Source organism: Trichechus manatus, unplaced genomic scaffold (assembly GCF_000243295.1).
Source record: "Trichechus manatus latirostris isolate Lorelei unplaced genomic scaffold, TriManLat1.0 scaffold00032, whole genome shotgun sequence".
NCBI lineage: Eukaryota > Metazoa > Chordata > Mammalia > Sirenia > Trichechidae > Trichechus > Trichechus manatus.
In genome coordinates, this window is record NW_004443968.1 from 10,110,687 (window position 1) to 10,127,292 (window position 16,606).

The following is a 16,606-nucleotide window of genomic DNA, read 5'->3' on the forward strand; positions in this document are numbered from 1 at the left end:
GTAGCTTGGGTGGGGTCTATCCTGTGGCTTGGGTGAGGCCTATCCTGCAGCTTGGGTGGGGCTTATTTGTGAAGGGTCTTCTATACTATGCTTGAAGTTGGGAAACCACCAAAGTAGCACCGTGATACAATCAGATTTTTGTTTCAGAAAGATCATCTTCCTACACGTCTTTAGTTAAGGATGCAAGGTGAAATTGGGTTAAGGTTGCCAGATAAAATATAGGAATCCAGTTAAATTGTGATTTCAGATAAACAATGAATACTTTTTTAGTATAAGCACATCCTGTTGTTTATCTGAAATTCCAGTTTAACTGGGCATCTCTATTTCTATTTGCTAAATTTGGCAACCCTACACTGGAAAAGAATTCATAGGGCCTCAGGGGCTGGAATGTGAGTGAAATCTGCAAAGTAGATGTACTGAGAGTACTTCTCTACTGAGAGGAAAGGGATAATAGCAGGGTGGGGACTTGAAAAGACTGGAGAAAATGTGGAAATCCTACTGGTTCATATGCAGAGCCTGATGAAGTGATGCTCGTCAATGTGTTGGGACACCAATCTGGACAGTGAGTGATTATTTTACAAAGCTAAGCAGTTGGTGCAAGCTTTGAAATAGGTTACAGGAGATGAACTTTACTACTGACATATGATTGGATGTTGGCTTCTAGCTCTTTATGCTACTGATTATGTTGGAAAACTAAAGGTCTGGTTCTTTTCATGGTCCTCCTTAGATTTTTGCAAGCTAGTGACCTTCTGAAAAAATTGAGAAAATTTCTGTTGAAATAAGCACGAAGAAGAAAAGAGTGATCAACCATTTTTAGATGTGTTTACTGGCTGCATGACTCAGTGCTGCTTCTGTTAAGAGCAAATACGTGGTCTTTTTTGGTACTGAGATGCAAACACAGGAGGCTTGTGGTCTATGCTACTTTCAGTGAATGATAAAAGCCTTATTGAAGTAGAGAGGGTGTAATTGCACCTCCAAAGTTTTTTGCATATGGAGTCCTGTCCTCTCTTAGCTTGGCTTTGGCCAGCCTCTTTAGATCCTGATAGGAATACTTCACTTATTCAGTATTCCATTTATTCAAATATTCCACCATCGACATCTTTAGAACTGAGAGCACTGGGTGAAAAAATAATAAATGAGTTTGATTTACAGAAACTCAGGTCAAATAAGCAGATTTTTTTTGGTGACTTACAATGACCTTCCCAAATTGTTCAATTAATAGCATTTGTGATAGGAAGCTTAGAAGTCTTTTGGAAGCTTTACTTCTAGAGATAAGTGCTCTCGGACTAATGGAGACAGATCAACAAGAAAAGAACAACATTCGGTACTATTCTAAAGGGGAAAAGAAGAACCAAGTGTTTTGCCATTTGTGGGAGCCAAGAAAACATTTCCGTACTTACTAAGGTATTTTAGCTAGGCAGCCTTTGGCTCAATTTGTGTCATAGTCAGATCATGAGTCATTGATCTACACCATTCTTTAGTCTTTTAATGCCTCCATTGATTAGGCAACTGAGATTGTTGTGTGGGAGGAATATCATGACAGTAAGAATGAATGTTCTTTTAAAGTGTAATTAAAAAACACTGCTTTTAGAATTTTCATATGTCAAAGAAATTCAAAGACTTTCTTCACTAATATGAAGGAGGCTCAGCTTTGATCCTCTCCTCCCATGCTGACCTGGGTGAATGGAAGGAGTCCTCCAAGTCACCAATGCTTTTGAAATTAATGAGGAAACCTGGGATAGAATACTGGGTACCTCATAGGAAGGAACTCATAGGATGCATGGGATGCCATATAAGGACTTGGACATCTAGAAAAGGGTCCCTTGGGAGAGGCATGCCCAAACATGATGCTCATGGGGAAGCAAGTACTGTGGAAATAGTGTGGACTTCAGAAGATGGCAGAGCTGGGTTCACATCCCACTTACTCTGTAACAGACCTTGGGTTTATTATTTATCCTTTTTGATTTTGAGTTTGAGGATAAAACCATTTAGGATGATTTACTTGATAGAATTACTGTAAAAAATAAAAGGAGGTGATACCTCTAAAGGCTTAGCAGGATACCTGATACCTAGAAGCTGCTTAAGATATATATTCACTCCACTTCCCTGAATGAGGGATAAGGGCAGTATCAGGAGGATGAATGTTTTCCATCAATCTGTCTGCTTGATGGTAGAGTTAGTGTTACTGATTCTTCTACAACCAAAGACAGAAACTTGTTGTAAAGGTAGGGAGAGCTATGTCTATAGTGTCCAGGGAAAGCTGTGATATACCAAAGTATAGCCCTTAGATGATTAGGAGCACAAACTTTAGACATGTTGACCTATGTTTTAATATCTACTTTGGAGCCCTGGTGGTGCAGTGGTTAAGAGCTACTGTTGCTAACCAAAAAGTCAGCAGTTCGAATCCACCAGCTGCTCTTTGGAAACCCTATGGTGCAGTTCTACTCTGTTCTGTAGGGTTCCTATGAGTCGGAATTGACTCAACGGCAGTGGGTTTTTTGGCTGGGTTGCCACCTTCTGGTGTGCGCCTTTGGGTAAGTTACTTAACCTCTCTGGCCTGTTTCCCTCTATGTAAAGTAGAAATAATGATACCTATCCCATAGGGTGTATGCAATAGACCTCTGGTTTGCTTGGCCACTCCATTTCCTTTATTCTCTGAGACTTGATTTCCCTATCACAGGATAGGGCTCTTACATCCATGTGTGCGCCACATAAGCATGTTCCCATGCCAGCCACAGATGAATAGACCAGGGGGTTCACCTGATTTAGAAGGACCCAGCCCACTGGCTGGGATGACACAATCAGCTTCTCTCCTGCAAGAGGACTACGTGCGTTAATGACTACAAAGTGCTTAACATAGCACTCAGGGTGTAATGAGGTTCAGTAGTTTTTAAACCCAAAATAAAGACCACTTCCTGGTATCAGCTCTCCAACTTACAAAATTTCTGTCCACAGTAACTATAATTTGGATAGTTGGCACAAGCCTAATAGGCAGGCCAGGGGAGAATTTTCCCCAGGTTTTGGAGGGACAGCTCAAACCAAGAGAAGTATAACCTTCCTATCTTTATATCCCCTTCATGCTTTGGACATTTCTGAATGAGGCACGTATTGAACGGTTTTCTCTGGAAAAGCCTAACAATTCTCATGCTAGAAATTTTAATGTCATGGTGTAGGTAGAGTGTGGGTAGATTCAGACCTCACATTGCTTATTTTTAACAAGTCAGACTGAGAAAAAGCAGAGGTGAAGCCCCATTCTGGCCACACCTCCTGTGTGCACCCTGTAAGTCTACAGCTTTAGCCTCATGAATGGCTGTTTTACTCATCCTGCCCTTAATGGGCTCAGCTCATTAAATGCAGCAAAACTTATTCGGCAAGGATTACATCTCATTTTTTTCATTAAACTAGAACAGGCACCACAGTGGGGAAAAGGTTGAAGGTTTCAGCTCCAGTGATTTTAAAAATCTCCAAGAAAGGAAATGCTCTCCTTAATGAACAATAAACACACATGAAATCCTTTCTTATTTTAGTATTAATCTCAAATACCAACCGATGTGCTAGAGACAGAATTTTTGCCCGTGTATGCATTTTTCACCTTTTACATGTTTATTTCTTTTGTCTTTCAACTTCTATGCCATGAAAATATTCTCTTCTTCTTTTCTTTGCTATAGAAAGCTGAAGGTCATTTTGATTTCTTTTTTTTTTTTTTTTATAGTTTCAATACTAATTGAATTTTCTAAGATGAGTGTACAGATGACATTTTTTGGCAGAAAATTCTCTTCTTCTAAAATAGAAACCATTTTTTTTTGGTTTGGAATCAGCCAATAGTGTGATTAATATACCCCAGAGACTTCCTAAAGTGTTCACACATACTGAAAAATTCTGCAGTCTTTGGGGGGTACCAATAAGGACTTTAGTCAAAATACCATTCACTCGTCCAGGGCAATGCAGAAAAGTCACTTCGTCACAGCATGGTAATCCCTACAAATACATTCCCTTATACAATATATGTATATTCTATAGATAGGAAATCTGTAACCAGAAAAGTATAATCCAGGTTTCTTTTCAAAAGGAGCAACCAGTTCAAATGCACAGCTGGGTATGCCAGAAAACACATAATTAGACAAATTGGATTTAAGAGTTACGTAAGGTCTCAACTGAGACCGTGAATAAGAAGCTGAATGAAAGGTTGTGATTGCTGCTCTGGTGCCTGGAAAGAACAGAAATGGATATGTGTGTTTTGAGCAAATACAAGGCAATTACTGGGCGTTATGAAGTGTGGTTGGCATTCCATGAGAGTTAGACCGTAGAATGCCTCACAGTGGGCTGTGCTGGGAAACTGTTGTCCATAGCTACAAGGAGGAATCGGTCAGAGCAGATGTGCGTAAATGGAAAAGATTTGGTAAACACTACTTTGGATTTATATTTTGGAAAAAAGTGAGAGGCAGTAGCAAAATTTACATAATATGTAACTTTTCAATATAAAAAGTCTTACAGAATCTTAAGTACAAGGGAATCTATTATATATTTTTATTTCCTCTCTAAAAGTGGATCCTTCCAACCAAGGCAGGTACATGCTGGAGAAGATGACAAGCAAATGTACAGTTATAGAATTTTTTACTAAGAACAGTCAGACCAATGACTCAATATTGAAGCTAAGCTTCCTCATAGGACTAGAAAGCTGAAACTAAATTACCATTTTTTATTATTTGCAAATAATCTTATTTTCAAATTTGTCTCAAGGCAACTGAATGAAAAGTAGATGTTCTTCTCTCTTGATAACTCCCTGAAAAAAAAAAAATGGGACGAGAAAGCAATTGTCTGAGAGACTCCCATTATCTTAAAGAAAATGTCCTGGATTAATTGACAAAAGCACCTATTAGTCCCCATGACACCAATGCTTATAGCATTTGGGGCTTGTCTCTCAGTATGCAATTTAAGTACATATCCATAAAATTCTTGCCAACAAAAATAAAAACATTTTGTTTAATGATGCCGTCTAACCATTAAAACTTCTATTAGCAATCTCATGTTTGGTTTGATATACTTTACAAAGAAGTGTTTTGAACACCTCTAATTTTTAAATCACATGCTTTGTAATGTGGGAAATACAAAGATGAACAAAGAGTCCCTTACCTCGCATATATAACCTAGGGAGAGGAGCAGAAATATATACAAAAAATACAGAGAAATAAACTTGGTGGGTTGATGGCAACTTGGCCATGTACTTGGTGGTTCTGCATCAGATTTTTTTCTTTTATTTTGATGATAAAATTATTTTGAAGAAGCATATTTTGCTGTCTTTCCATTTAAAAGAGAAGTTTTTTTTTAAGTCACAGGTATATCTGTACAACCCTTATGATGCTAATTACCATAATTAAGTATTATATAATAGTTCAATACTGATAATCAGATAACTCTGTTTCTTGCATTATTTATGGGCATAAGTAGCTGGCAAAAAATCCTGATTAGTCATCAAATGGAGACCGTTAATTGTGAATAATAAAAAAAAAAAATCTATGTAATTTGACGAGGACATATCACTACAAAGTAGATTCTTGTGTTTGACAAATCTCGAAATTATTCTCAACAGCTGTCTATCAGGTTACCAAATTTGCAAGTGATTCATTTGGAGAAGTCCCCTCCCTCCCCAATTTCTTTATATATGAGAAAGCACTTGAAAATCCGTGTTTGCTAGGGATGTGGTGACTGAGGCAATCCAGTAGGAACAAAAGTTGGCAAGAGAACAACAAATGTGATTATAGTGTAGCTAGCTTCTGCTCTTCTCAGTCTAAAACTCCTATGCAGAGAGGAAAGTTGTCTCACACGTGCTGAAAAAACTTTCAAAAATGCCAAAGAGGGGAGGTGGATTTAGTATAATTTCCCCTAGGTTAAATAAAGCTCTTCATCCTTGAGCTGGCATCATAATACACCCCTGATACAGAGAAGGATATCTGCTGTGAATACTCATTGAATTAAGGTGCTTTATGCACTTTGCCAGGCCAATAACCAACAACGGGTCCTCCTTCCAATGAAAGAATATACAGAAATGTCTTAAATTAAATGCATGTTTTAGTAAATAAGTAAATAAATGTCCTAAGTAAAAACAAAATACATTTGTTTGGTCAGATCATTATTTTGCGACATTACGCCTTAATTCAGAGTTGCTTTAGACATAAAAACAAATAAGAATAATTAAAAAAACCCAGTCATTTGGAATAATACCTGCTTATGATTAAATATCATAGTGTATTCTTTGGTGTGCTTCCTACTTTATTTCCAAACAAGATGAGTAAGGTTAGAAATAGGTGAATAGTTTCTATCGTGTTAGGGTCAAAGTGCTAGTTTTGAATAGATAAAATTTTCCTCTAAACTTGAGTATTTCTGGTTTGTAAAACCAAATTCAATGTTGATCTTGTCAGAGGGACTAGGAATAAGAACAAAAACACACACAAGTCAGGAAGTAGAGACTTACTGTATCACGTTGCCTGTTATCTTTCCCCGATATTATCAAGAAGTAGTTCCATGTCAACAGTAACAACAAAACCAGTGGTATCATGTAGAGCTCAAAGTTCCAGACAACAAAGAGAAAGAGCTAGAGGAGAGAGAAGAAAGAAAAAGAGATGAGTCAACTCTGAATTTCATTAAATGGACTCTCTTATCCATACTCCACTTCAAAAATGACAAAACTGAATGGTTCAGAATAGGAGGATTTATCTTGAAAACAAAGCCCTGAGAATTTGTTGGGCATTTTTCTGAAAGCACAACTGACCCCTGGAAAGTCACTGTTAAGATTTTTACTTTGTTTAATTTCTGTGAAAGAAAAATGGATAGCATCACATTATTAAAGGCAATTTTAATTTTTCTCCTCCAGCGAAATTATTGTTAGGTTGGATAAAATAAAGTTAAAAAAAGCAAAATGAGCTTCACTACACTGCCAGATATAGCCATCTATCTGCCTTAATGATAAAGAATGAATCACTGTTTAATACCAGGGTCTTTTTTTTTTTTTTAATCTCACTTGGATAACACAGTATAATCATAGGCAGGTGAAAATACCAAATCTACACCAGAGAGCCCAAAGATTTCACATTATGAGTAAAAGCACTATTGCCAATACACGGAAAAAAAGAGGTTGGATTAACATTCAGCATTGGTATAGAAATCAATCAGCTATAAAAAACAGTAACTTTGTCAAAGGAAATTTAAAAATGTCTATTTCTATTTTTTTCAAAAACTACCTACTTTTCTAGATACATAAACTATTTTTTATTGCAAGACAAATGTTAGATTAAGAACTCACCTAGACTGGTAGATGGAGCCATTCTAAGAGTCATCTACATTGTAAACCAACACAGCATTGAATATAAAGTGTGACTTCCTCCCCATGCCCTACCAGACACTTGTGATCCTGGACAAATCATTTAAGTTCTCTGGGTCTGTGGTTTCTGCTGTCAAATTAAAGTAATGCTACATCAAATCATAGTTAAGAGCCAGATTCCAATCCTGATTTATTACTAACTAGTTGGCTTAGTTTCTTTACGTGTAAAATGAGAATAATAAAGTGTATCCATCTCACAGGTTGTGAGAATTAAATAGCTGAAACACGTGAAGGATTTAGCATGCTGCTTGGCACCCAGTAAGTGTTCAAACAACACACACACAAACGCATGCACGCATCTGCATACACACTATTATTGTGTAAATATTATCAATTCCTTACAAAACTACAGGTTATTTACAAGTTAACTAATTACTGACTAACACCCTCATGTAATACATATTCTAATACTGAAAGCTAGAAAGTTATCTGCCTGCTAAGATTTAGCTGAACCATACTGTAACTGGGAATTTGAGCCAGCTAGTTGGAGTAATACAAATATCTTGCATTTGATAGGCCAGAAGGGTTAGGGACAGTGTCCTAAGGACACCCCTGTGGGGCTTAGCAACATTGGCTGTTTGCAGCCTTCTTAGTAAATCTCAGTCAAGCCTACACTCTATTCAAATGGCAGGGAAATTAGACTGTGTGGAATGCTGGAGAGACCCCGGGCCTGAGGGCCAGAAGACCCAGGTTCTGGCCTCAGAGAGTCACTTTGCCTCTAAACAGAAGTCTATGATCTGATTGCCTCTAACATCTCTTCCCTAAAATTTAAAATGAATTCATGACATTACTGTATCATCTGTTTTTTTTTTTTATAAATGTGGTATTTAATTTTGAAAATTATATATTTCACTGAATTCTTTGATATTCCAATCTGGATGGACACTAAAAAAGCATAAACAATGATTTAGTAACCCAAGAAATGATATTTGGACAGAATTACACAGTAACTATAGATTCAAGATCCTGAATAAGAAAAATCCAAGCATTCCAATGCATTAAACATGAACCATATTTTTTATTTCACTAGAAAAGCAGGAAGATTTCCATCAAAATAAAATATTTCCATTTAAGTTTTGAATTTATGCAAGATATATAAAGATAATAAAAATTATAATTAACTACCATGATTATTCTATTGAAATGTATTTTATAAAGATAATTCTTTTTTCAGGAAAAGCTCCTTCTTATTCACTCTTCTATCTCTAGAGCCTAGAACAATGTTTGGGACATAGTAGTTGCTCAATAAATACGTATTTGTTGAATTAATAAATAAATGGATATTAGGTTCCCAAGCATTTAACAGAAGTCTAATTATTTATACTACTAAAATTACTATAGAGCTACCATATAAAACTAAGTGAATTCAGGAAAATGCACTCAGAATTACAACCTGGGATGGCACTAACACATTTCTCCCTGTGGCATATAAATCTATCTTAGTACTTCTTCTAGACAAGATTCTCTTTCCATCTTGGCTAAGCAGTCATGAACTGCCTTGGGTATTAGGTTCTGTCTGCAGTCTTTCCTCTTGGACCTTCCTATATAGTTGCCCTTTCCAAGGGCATTCACGTAACTCAGCATGTTCTGACCTCTTGGATAGGACTCAGCTTACTCCACTGCTAACTAACCAACCAGTTGCTGTTGAGTTGATTCCGACTCATGGTGAACCCATGTGCGTCAGAGGAAAACTGTGCTCCATAGGGTTTTCAATAGCTGATATTTTAGAAGTAAATCACCAGGACTTTCTTCTGTGGCATCTTTGGGTAGACTTGAACTTCCAACCTTTTGGTTAGCAGCTAAGTATGTTAAACATTTACATGACCCAAGGATTTCATTCCATTGCTAAATATCACTGATTGGAATAGTTGTTAACTTATTGAGCAGATATTCCCCCATGTAATGTTTACTCATTGGTGTCTGTTAGATTCCTGGTGTTACTCAGAATAAACTTTCTTATAATTTCACTTACTGGTGTTAGTTTTAGGCCTTACATAAATGTTACATAGAAGAAACTTTCTAGTTGTTAATCCTGAAGGTAACCAAGACATCCGTCAAGCTTTTCCCTTCTCTAGGTTCAAAATCACCAGTTCCTTCAAGCACCAACTACAGTTACGGATTCTGAGCACTTCCCCACTCTGGACATCTTCATCTTACCACATCTAAATTAATATATCAATAAACCAAAAAACCCAAACCAGCTGCCATCAAGTTGACTCTGACTCATGGCAACCACAAGTGAGTCAGAGTAGAAGTCTGCTTCATAGGGTTTTCAATGACTAATTTTTTGGAAATAGACCACCAGGCCTTTCTTCTGAGGCATCTCTGGATAAACTCAAAACACCAACCTTTTCGTTAGTAACCAAGTACTTAACCATTTGTGTCACCCAGGGATCTAACATATCAATAAACCAAAAAACCAAAACCATTGCCATTGAGTCGATTTTGACTCATAGCAACTGTATAGAACAGGGTAGAACTGTCCCATTAGGTTTCCAAGGCTGTAATCTTTACAGAGGCAGACTGGTGGTGGGTTCAAACCACCAGAGTTTTGGTTCGCAGCAGAGCACTTAACCACTGCACCACCTGGGCTCCAATATATCAATAGCTTTCTTAAAATATAGCACTGAGAACTAACACATTACTCGAATACCTATGGTATTTATATGTCCTAAAAACATGGGGACCAGAACACATAATGAGGAAAGACATAGAAGAGAGAGACATAGGAAGCAATTATATTAGTTTTAGGGATCCTGGCAGTGGAAAAATAGTTTCCTTCCCTATTGTGTATTTTTAAAGAATCTAATATTTGAGTAAGTAAAGAGCACCTACTGTAGAAAATATCTTTTTTCCCCAAAATGAGAGAGCTTGAATAACTCTAAAACAAAAGCATTCATTTTTTCTTCCTCAACACCAAATAGAAAATTTCAAAAGGTTGTAAAAAAGATCATGAACACAGATTAATAATAAAAATGTATTTGTTGAATATTTACTATGTGCTCTGAAATACTGTGTGTTCAAAATTAGGATAATACATAGTCTCTGGCCACCACTCCTCTGTCAGTTTGTTGTACTGTGGTGGCTTGCATGTTGCAGAGCAGAACATCAATTGCTCATATGCACGTTCAAGTTAAAGCTAAAGAAAATTAAAACAAGTCCACAAGAGCCAAAGTATGACCTTGAGTATATCCCACCTGAATTTAGAGACCATCTCAAGAATAGATTTGACAGATTAAACACTAACGACCAAAGACCAGACAAGTTGTGGAATGACATCAACGACATCATACATGAAGAAAGCAAAAGGTCATTAAAAGGACAGGAAAGAAAGAAAAGACCAAAATGGATGTCAGAAGAGACTCTGAAACTTGCTCTTGAGTGTCGAGTAGCTAAAGCAAACAGAATAAATGATGACGTAAAAAGCTGAACAGAAGATTTCAAAGGGCGGCTCAAGAAGACAAAGTAAAATATTATAATGACATGTGTAAAACTTGGAGATAGAAAACCAAAAGAAAGGAACACTCAGCACTTCTAAAACTGAAAGAACTGAAGTAAAAACTCAAGCCTCGAGTTGGAATATTGAAGGATTCTATGGGCAAAATATTAAATGACACAGGAAGCATCAAAATAAGATGAAGGAATACACAGAGTCACTGTACTAGAAAGAACTGGTCGAAATTCAACCATTTCAGGAGGTAGCATATGATCAAGAACTGATGGTATTGAAGGAATCATGTCCAAGATGCACAAAAGGCATTGGCAAAAAACAAGGCTCTAGGTATTGATGGAATACCAATTGAGATGTTTCAACAAACGGATGCAGTGCTGGAAGCGTTCACTCGTCTATGCCAAGAAATTTGGAAGTCAGCTACCTGGCCAACCGCCTGGAAGAGATCCATATTTGTGCCCTTCCAAAGAAAGGTGATCCAACTAAATGTGGAAATTATCAAACAATTATCATTAATATCACACGCAAGTAAAATTTTGTTGAAGATCATTCAAAGGCAGTTGCAGCAGTACATCAACAGGGAAAATTCTAGCTAGATTCAGAAGAGGATGTGGAATGAGAGATATCATTGCTGATGGCAGATGAATCTTAGCTGAAAGCAGAGAATACCAGCAAGATGTTTACCTGTGTTTTATTGACTATGCAAAGGTATTCGACTGTGGGGATCACAACAAATTATGGATAACATTGCAATGAATAGGAATTCCAGAACACTTAATCGTGCTCATGCTGAAACTGTACATAGACCAAGAGACAGTTGTTTAAACAGAACAAGGGGATACTGCGTGATTTAAAATACGAAAAAGTGTGCATCACAGTTGTATCCTTTCACCATACTTATTCAATCTGTGTGCTGAGCAAATATTCTGAGAAGTTGTACTATACAAAGAAAAATGAAGAACAACAGGCATAAGGATTGGAGCAAAACTCATAAACAACCTGCAATATGCAGATGACACAATCTTGCTTGCTGAAAGTGAAGAGAACTTGAAGCACTTACTGATAAAGATCAAAGACCACAGCCTTTGGTATGGATTTCACCTCAACCTAAAACAAAAATCCTTATAACAGAACCAATAAGCAACATCATGATAAATGGAGAAAAGACTGAAGTTGTCAAAGATTTCATTTTACTTGGATCCACAATCAACACCCATGGAAGCAGCAGTCAAGAAATCAAACAACGTATTGCATTGGGCAAATCTGCTGCAAAAGACCTCTTTAAAAGCAAAGATGTCACCTTGAGGACTAACGTGTGCCTGACTCAAGCCATGGTATTTTCAATTGCCTCATATGCACATGAGAACTGGAAAATGAGTAAGGAAGACTGAAGAAGAATCGATACAGTGATGCATTTGAATTATAGTGTTGACAAAGAATATTGAGTATACCATGGATGGCCAGAAGAATGAACAAATCTGAAGAAGTACAGCCAGAATGCTCCTTAGAAGTGAGGATGGCAAAACTTCGTCTCACATACTTTGGACATGTTATAAGGAGGGACCTATCCCTGGAGAAGGACATCATGCTTGGTAAACTAGAAGGTCAGTGAAAAAGAAGCAGACCCTTAATGAGATTAACTGACACAGTGCCTGCCTGCAACAATGGGCTTAAGCATAACAATGGTTATGAGGATGGTGCAGGACCTGGCCGTGTTTTCTTGTGTTGTACATAGGGTCACTGTGAGTTGGAACCGACTTGACGACACCTAACAACAACATAGTCTCTAGTCTCACATTGCTAAGAATCACTGAGATGAAAACAATTATTCCCTATGCCATTAGCAATTATTTTAATTCTTGTTAGCTGGTCAAGGTTTTCTAATAGGAGAGAGATCTTACGGGAAAAAAGGAGGGTTTTAGCTCATTTGTCCGCATTCTCCCTGAGACCACCTGCACTAAGATTTATTCTCTCTTCTTTCATACAAAAAATCATAACATTCAAGATGGGGTCTCCAGTGTCCCACTAGGGTATCAGGAGAAGGGAGCAGGCAGCTTGAAGAAATCCCAATGAGGTCAAGACAATTCGAGAGCTGTCCTTGGTACTGATTACATTTTTTTGTAGCTTTGGGGAAAATATAGAAATAACTGAACGCGCTAAAATGGGTGCAAAAACAAACCCAGGAATCAAAAAACAAACAAACAAACAACAACAACAACAAAAAAAACAAACTTGACACATTGACAACATAAAAATATGAAACAAAATATGCCTAGCATTTGTCCTGATCCATATTTCTAGAATCCCTTTTTGCCTGTGTGGAACATGGAAAGAGAAGGATCCAAAGATTCTAGCATTTCTCAATGTTCCATTAGTGGATAGGGACTCTAGAAATTTATACAGAATGTTTAATTTCCTTAAATTCCATCACAGTGGCATCTTTTCTCATTTTTCTTCTCTCTGTCACACATACGTGTCAATCTCTCTGTCACACACACACACACACACACACACACACACACACACACTTTTAATAAGGAAACATGGGCTGTGTATATTCTTATTTTATAATTCCATGCCCCCATTCCAAACATTTAGCCCTACTTTAGTTATCCATAGAAACCTTGGTGGCGTAGTAGTTAAGAGATATGGCTGCTAACCAAAAGGTTGGCAGTTCAAATCCACCAGGTGCTCCTTGGAAACCCTATAGGGCAGTTCTACTCTGTCCTATAGGGTTGCTATGAGTCAGAATTGACTTGATGGCAATGGGTTTGGTTTTTTGGTTTTTAGTTATCCATACTCTTTAGAGACTAAAACTATTCTAAGAATTTGGTGGTTTTCTTTTTTTAAATCACTAGATTGACAGCAGAAAATGTTCATGGACGTGAGTCAAATGACTATAAGTACACACAACCTCCTTCATTACAAAGGGTATATTGAGATTCTACTCATTATTCTGGAGGTTAGAAGCTCTCTGTCAACTGTCTTTGGACTGTCAACTATGATCATGGCATTACTCAAGGAGCTGCTGCAGGATGAGGCAGGGCAAGGAGCATGTATTTTTTAACTAGACCTATGTTTGAATCCAAGATCTCTAGTCATTAGCTGTATGATCTTGGGCAAGTTACTAGATTTCTCACTTTTATCATCTGAAAAGTGGAAATTATACCATCTACTTTGCAGATTTTAAGTAGAACTAGCCTAGTGTTTGACACCTGTAAGATGCTCAATAAACATTAAGTATTATTACAAGCAGGAATAAATTGGCTTATCAAGATAATTGATGAGCTTACATTTTTTGACCCTCCTTACAGCTTATCACTTTTCTTATATCACCCTAGAATCCACAGCTAATTGTTGTTTCAGGTATAAGAGCTATGTTAAAGAAGCTGTGTTGACTAGAGTGGAGGAGATGATAAAAGGAATGCCATTTTCTTAGTATTTTAAAATTTAGTTTATTGTGATTGCATGCAGTAAAGACCACAATTTGTTTATGTCTCCTTGTATCCGTGCCTTTTGTAATATCCTCCCCCATTGACTCTGGAATTGGACAAATGATTTATTCTGGCAAAAGGAAGAGTATTAAATATGATGAAAACAGAGACTTAAGAAGCACTTGCTCATTGGGCTTTTCCCTCTGCACTCTTAAAAGCCTGAGCCACCATGTCAACAAACCCAGGCTAGCCTGCTGGATGATGAGAGACATGTGGCACAGTCCCCCCACCCAACACCCCAGCTGCAAGCCAGACAACATCCAGAAGCAGAGCTGCCTAGTTAACTAGAAACTGGCTAAAGATGCATGAGTGAGCCCAGGTGAGAACAGAAGAAATGCTCAGCTGAGCCTAGTCCAAACTGCTGATACAAAGAATCATGACTAAATAAATGGTAGTTGCTTTACGCTACTAATGGGAGTAGCTTAAACCACTTTGGTGTGCTCTGTTACACAGCAAAAGCTAACTGATACAGTCTCTCTCTTCACACACACACACACACACACACACACACAGACAAGGAGACAAGGTAGTACTGGAAAATATAGTTGGGACCAGAAGCCCAAAGAAAGGGTTTAGTTCCATTTTTGCTGTTTAATCATCATAGGACCTTGAGCAATAAAATCTCTTTTATTTTAGTCTATTCTCTATAAAATGGAGATTTTAACACCTGTCTATTTCACAAGTTGGCTTTGGGGAACTACTGATATAAATATGTAAAAATGCTTTATCACATCCAAACCAAACCCGTTGCTTTCCAGTCAATTCCAACTCATAGCGACCAGATAGGACAGAGCAGAACTGCCCAATAGGGTTTCCAAGGAGTGGCTGGTGGATTCAAATTTTATAATTTACTGAAAGATAAATAATATAACTTGTCCTAACAAAAATCTTATATTACATTGTACAGAATTTTCCCTAATGTTCATTCTCTTCCAGCAAGAATGACAACTCAATTTGCTTCTGTTACTCTCTTCAATATTTCTTTTACTCCAGGTACATATGTTAAAAAATTGTGAATTTTAAAAATTGGTTCACTTTCCAAGCAAATAAAAATGATATATGTTGCAAAAATTCTGGTGTCATAAATCATATCTCCTAAATTACAATAAAAAATGACTGTTAAAAACTTAAATGCAAAGTCATATGTCCTTATTTATGTAATCTCTTTGGAAACTCAAGAGAAAAACCTCTTTAAGTTTTCTTCTCAAGTAAGTGTGCTTTTTGTCTGCACTAAAGATACTGTAAATTCTAAATGAATTTGGTGAATCAAGTCACAAGAAACAGAGAATCCATACACCTCTTACATCTTTTATAATGCTTAAGAGATTTCAAAGTGCCTTCAAAGACATGATCCCATCTGAACATGACAAATGTCCTAAGAGGCAGGCTGGCAAGTCAGAGAATATTATCTTCATTTTACGAATGAGGAAACCAAGGCTCAGGAGTTTGAGACTTGTCTATGGACACCCTCTACTAAGTGGCAGAGCCAGGTCCCCTGATTCCTAATCCAGTGTGCCTTTCCTTTCATGCTCCACTGCCTCTAAGGTCCTCTAAGGTGAAGAATTTTATAGTGAATGTTGATGTTCTGAAGGTATCAATTACTTAGGGACTGATTATTCAGTTTGTGGATTTCTGTATCTCATATCTCCTCCTTTCTCTTGCTCTGGGATAACTACTTCTGCATTAGTGCAAAAAAATGGAATGCCACTTCTTAGGTGTTCTGGTAAAGGTTTGGTGTCACAAAGAGGTCAAAAACTAATGATCAAAATGAGGTATGTGGAGCTCGTTTCATTCTTCCTTTTTCTCACTCCCTTGTATAGTTCAAATAATTAAAAGTTAGCTATTCACAAGGTTTCTATTAAAAGGGGTTTTCTTCTAGCCAAAATGTTTAGAAGAGGTTAGCAAGGTGGCTGTAGGGCAAAGATGAAACAATATGAGCCAATTACATTTTTACAGACAAAATCCCTACTTTTTGTTTCTCGCATGAAGATTAAACAAACAAAATTCTGTTCTACTCAGAAGCTAAGTGAAGGTGGACTAAGACTTTTCACTCATATTTTAACAAGGCAAATTATACAGAGTGAACAATTCAAAATATTAAGATTGTATAGCAACACCATTTCTTAGGAGGTTCAAGACGTGCATGATTTTTATTCTTTGAGCCTGGGGTTTGAAGACTCCCAGACAGGACTGGGCCATTTACATCATCTCATCAATTGATGCTCTCATTGAAGTGCAGTGGAAGATGCCTGCATTCATTCAACCATCATTCGGTGGGTACAT

The 16,606-nt window shown here is 37.2% G+C and overlaps 1 protein-coding gene across 2 annotated transcripts in view; it reads right to left on the minus strand.

The window, feature by feature from the left end:
* MCTP1 (multiple C2 and transmembrane domain containing 1) overlaps nt 1-16,606 on the minus strand; it is a 649,898-nt gene that overhangs the window by 93,475 nt on the left and 539,817 nt on the right. For both annotated transcript variants that reach the window (XM_004375032.2, XM_023730121.1), the window contains exon 18: nt 6,473-6,592. In XM_004375032.2, coding sequence (XP_004375089.1) covers nt 6,473-6,592 — 120 coding nt within the window. The remainder of the gene's footprint in view (nt 1-6,472; nt 6,593-16,606) is intronic.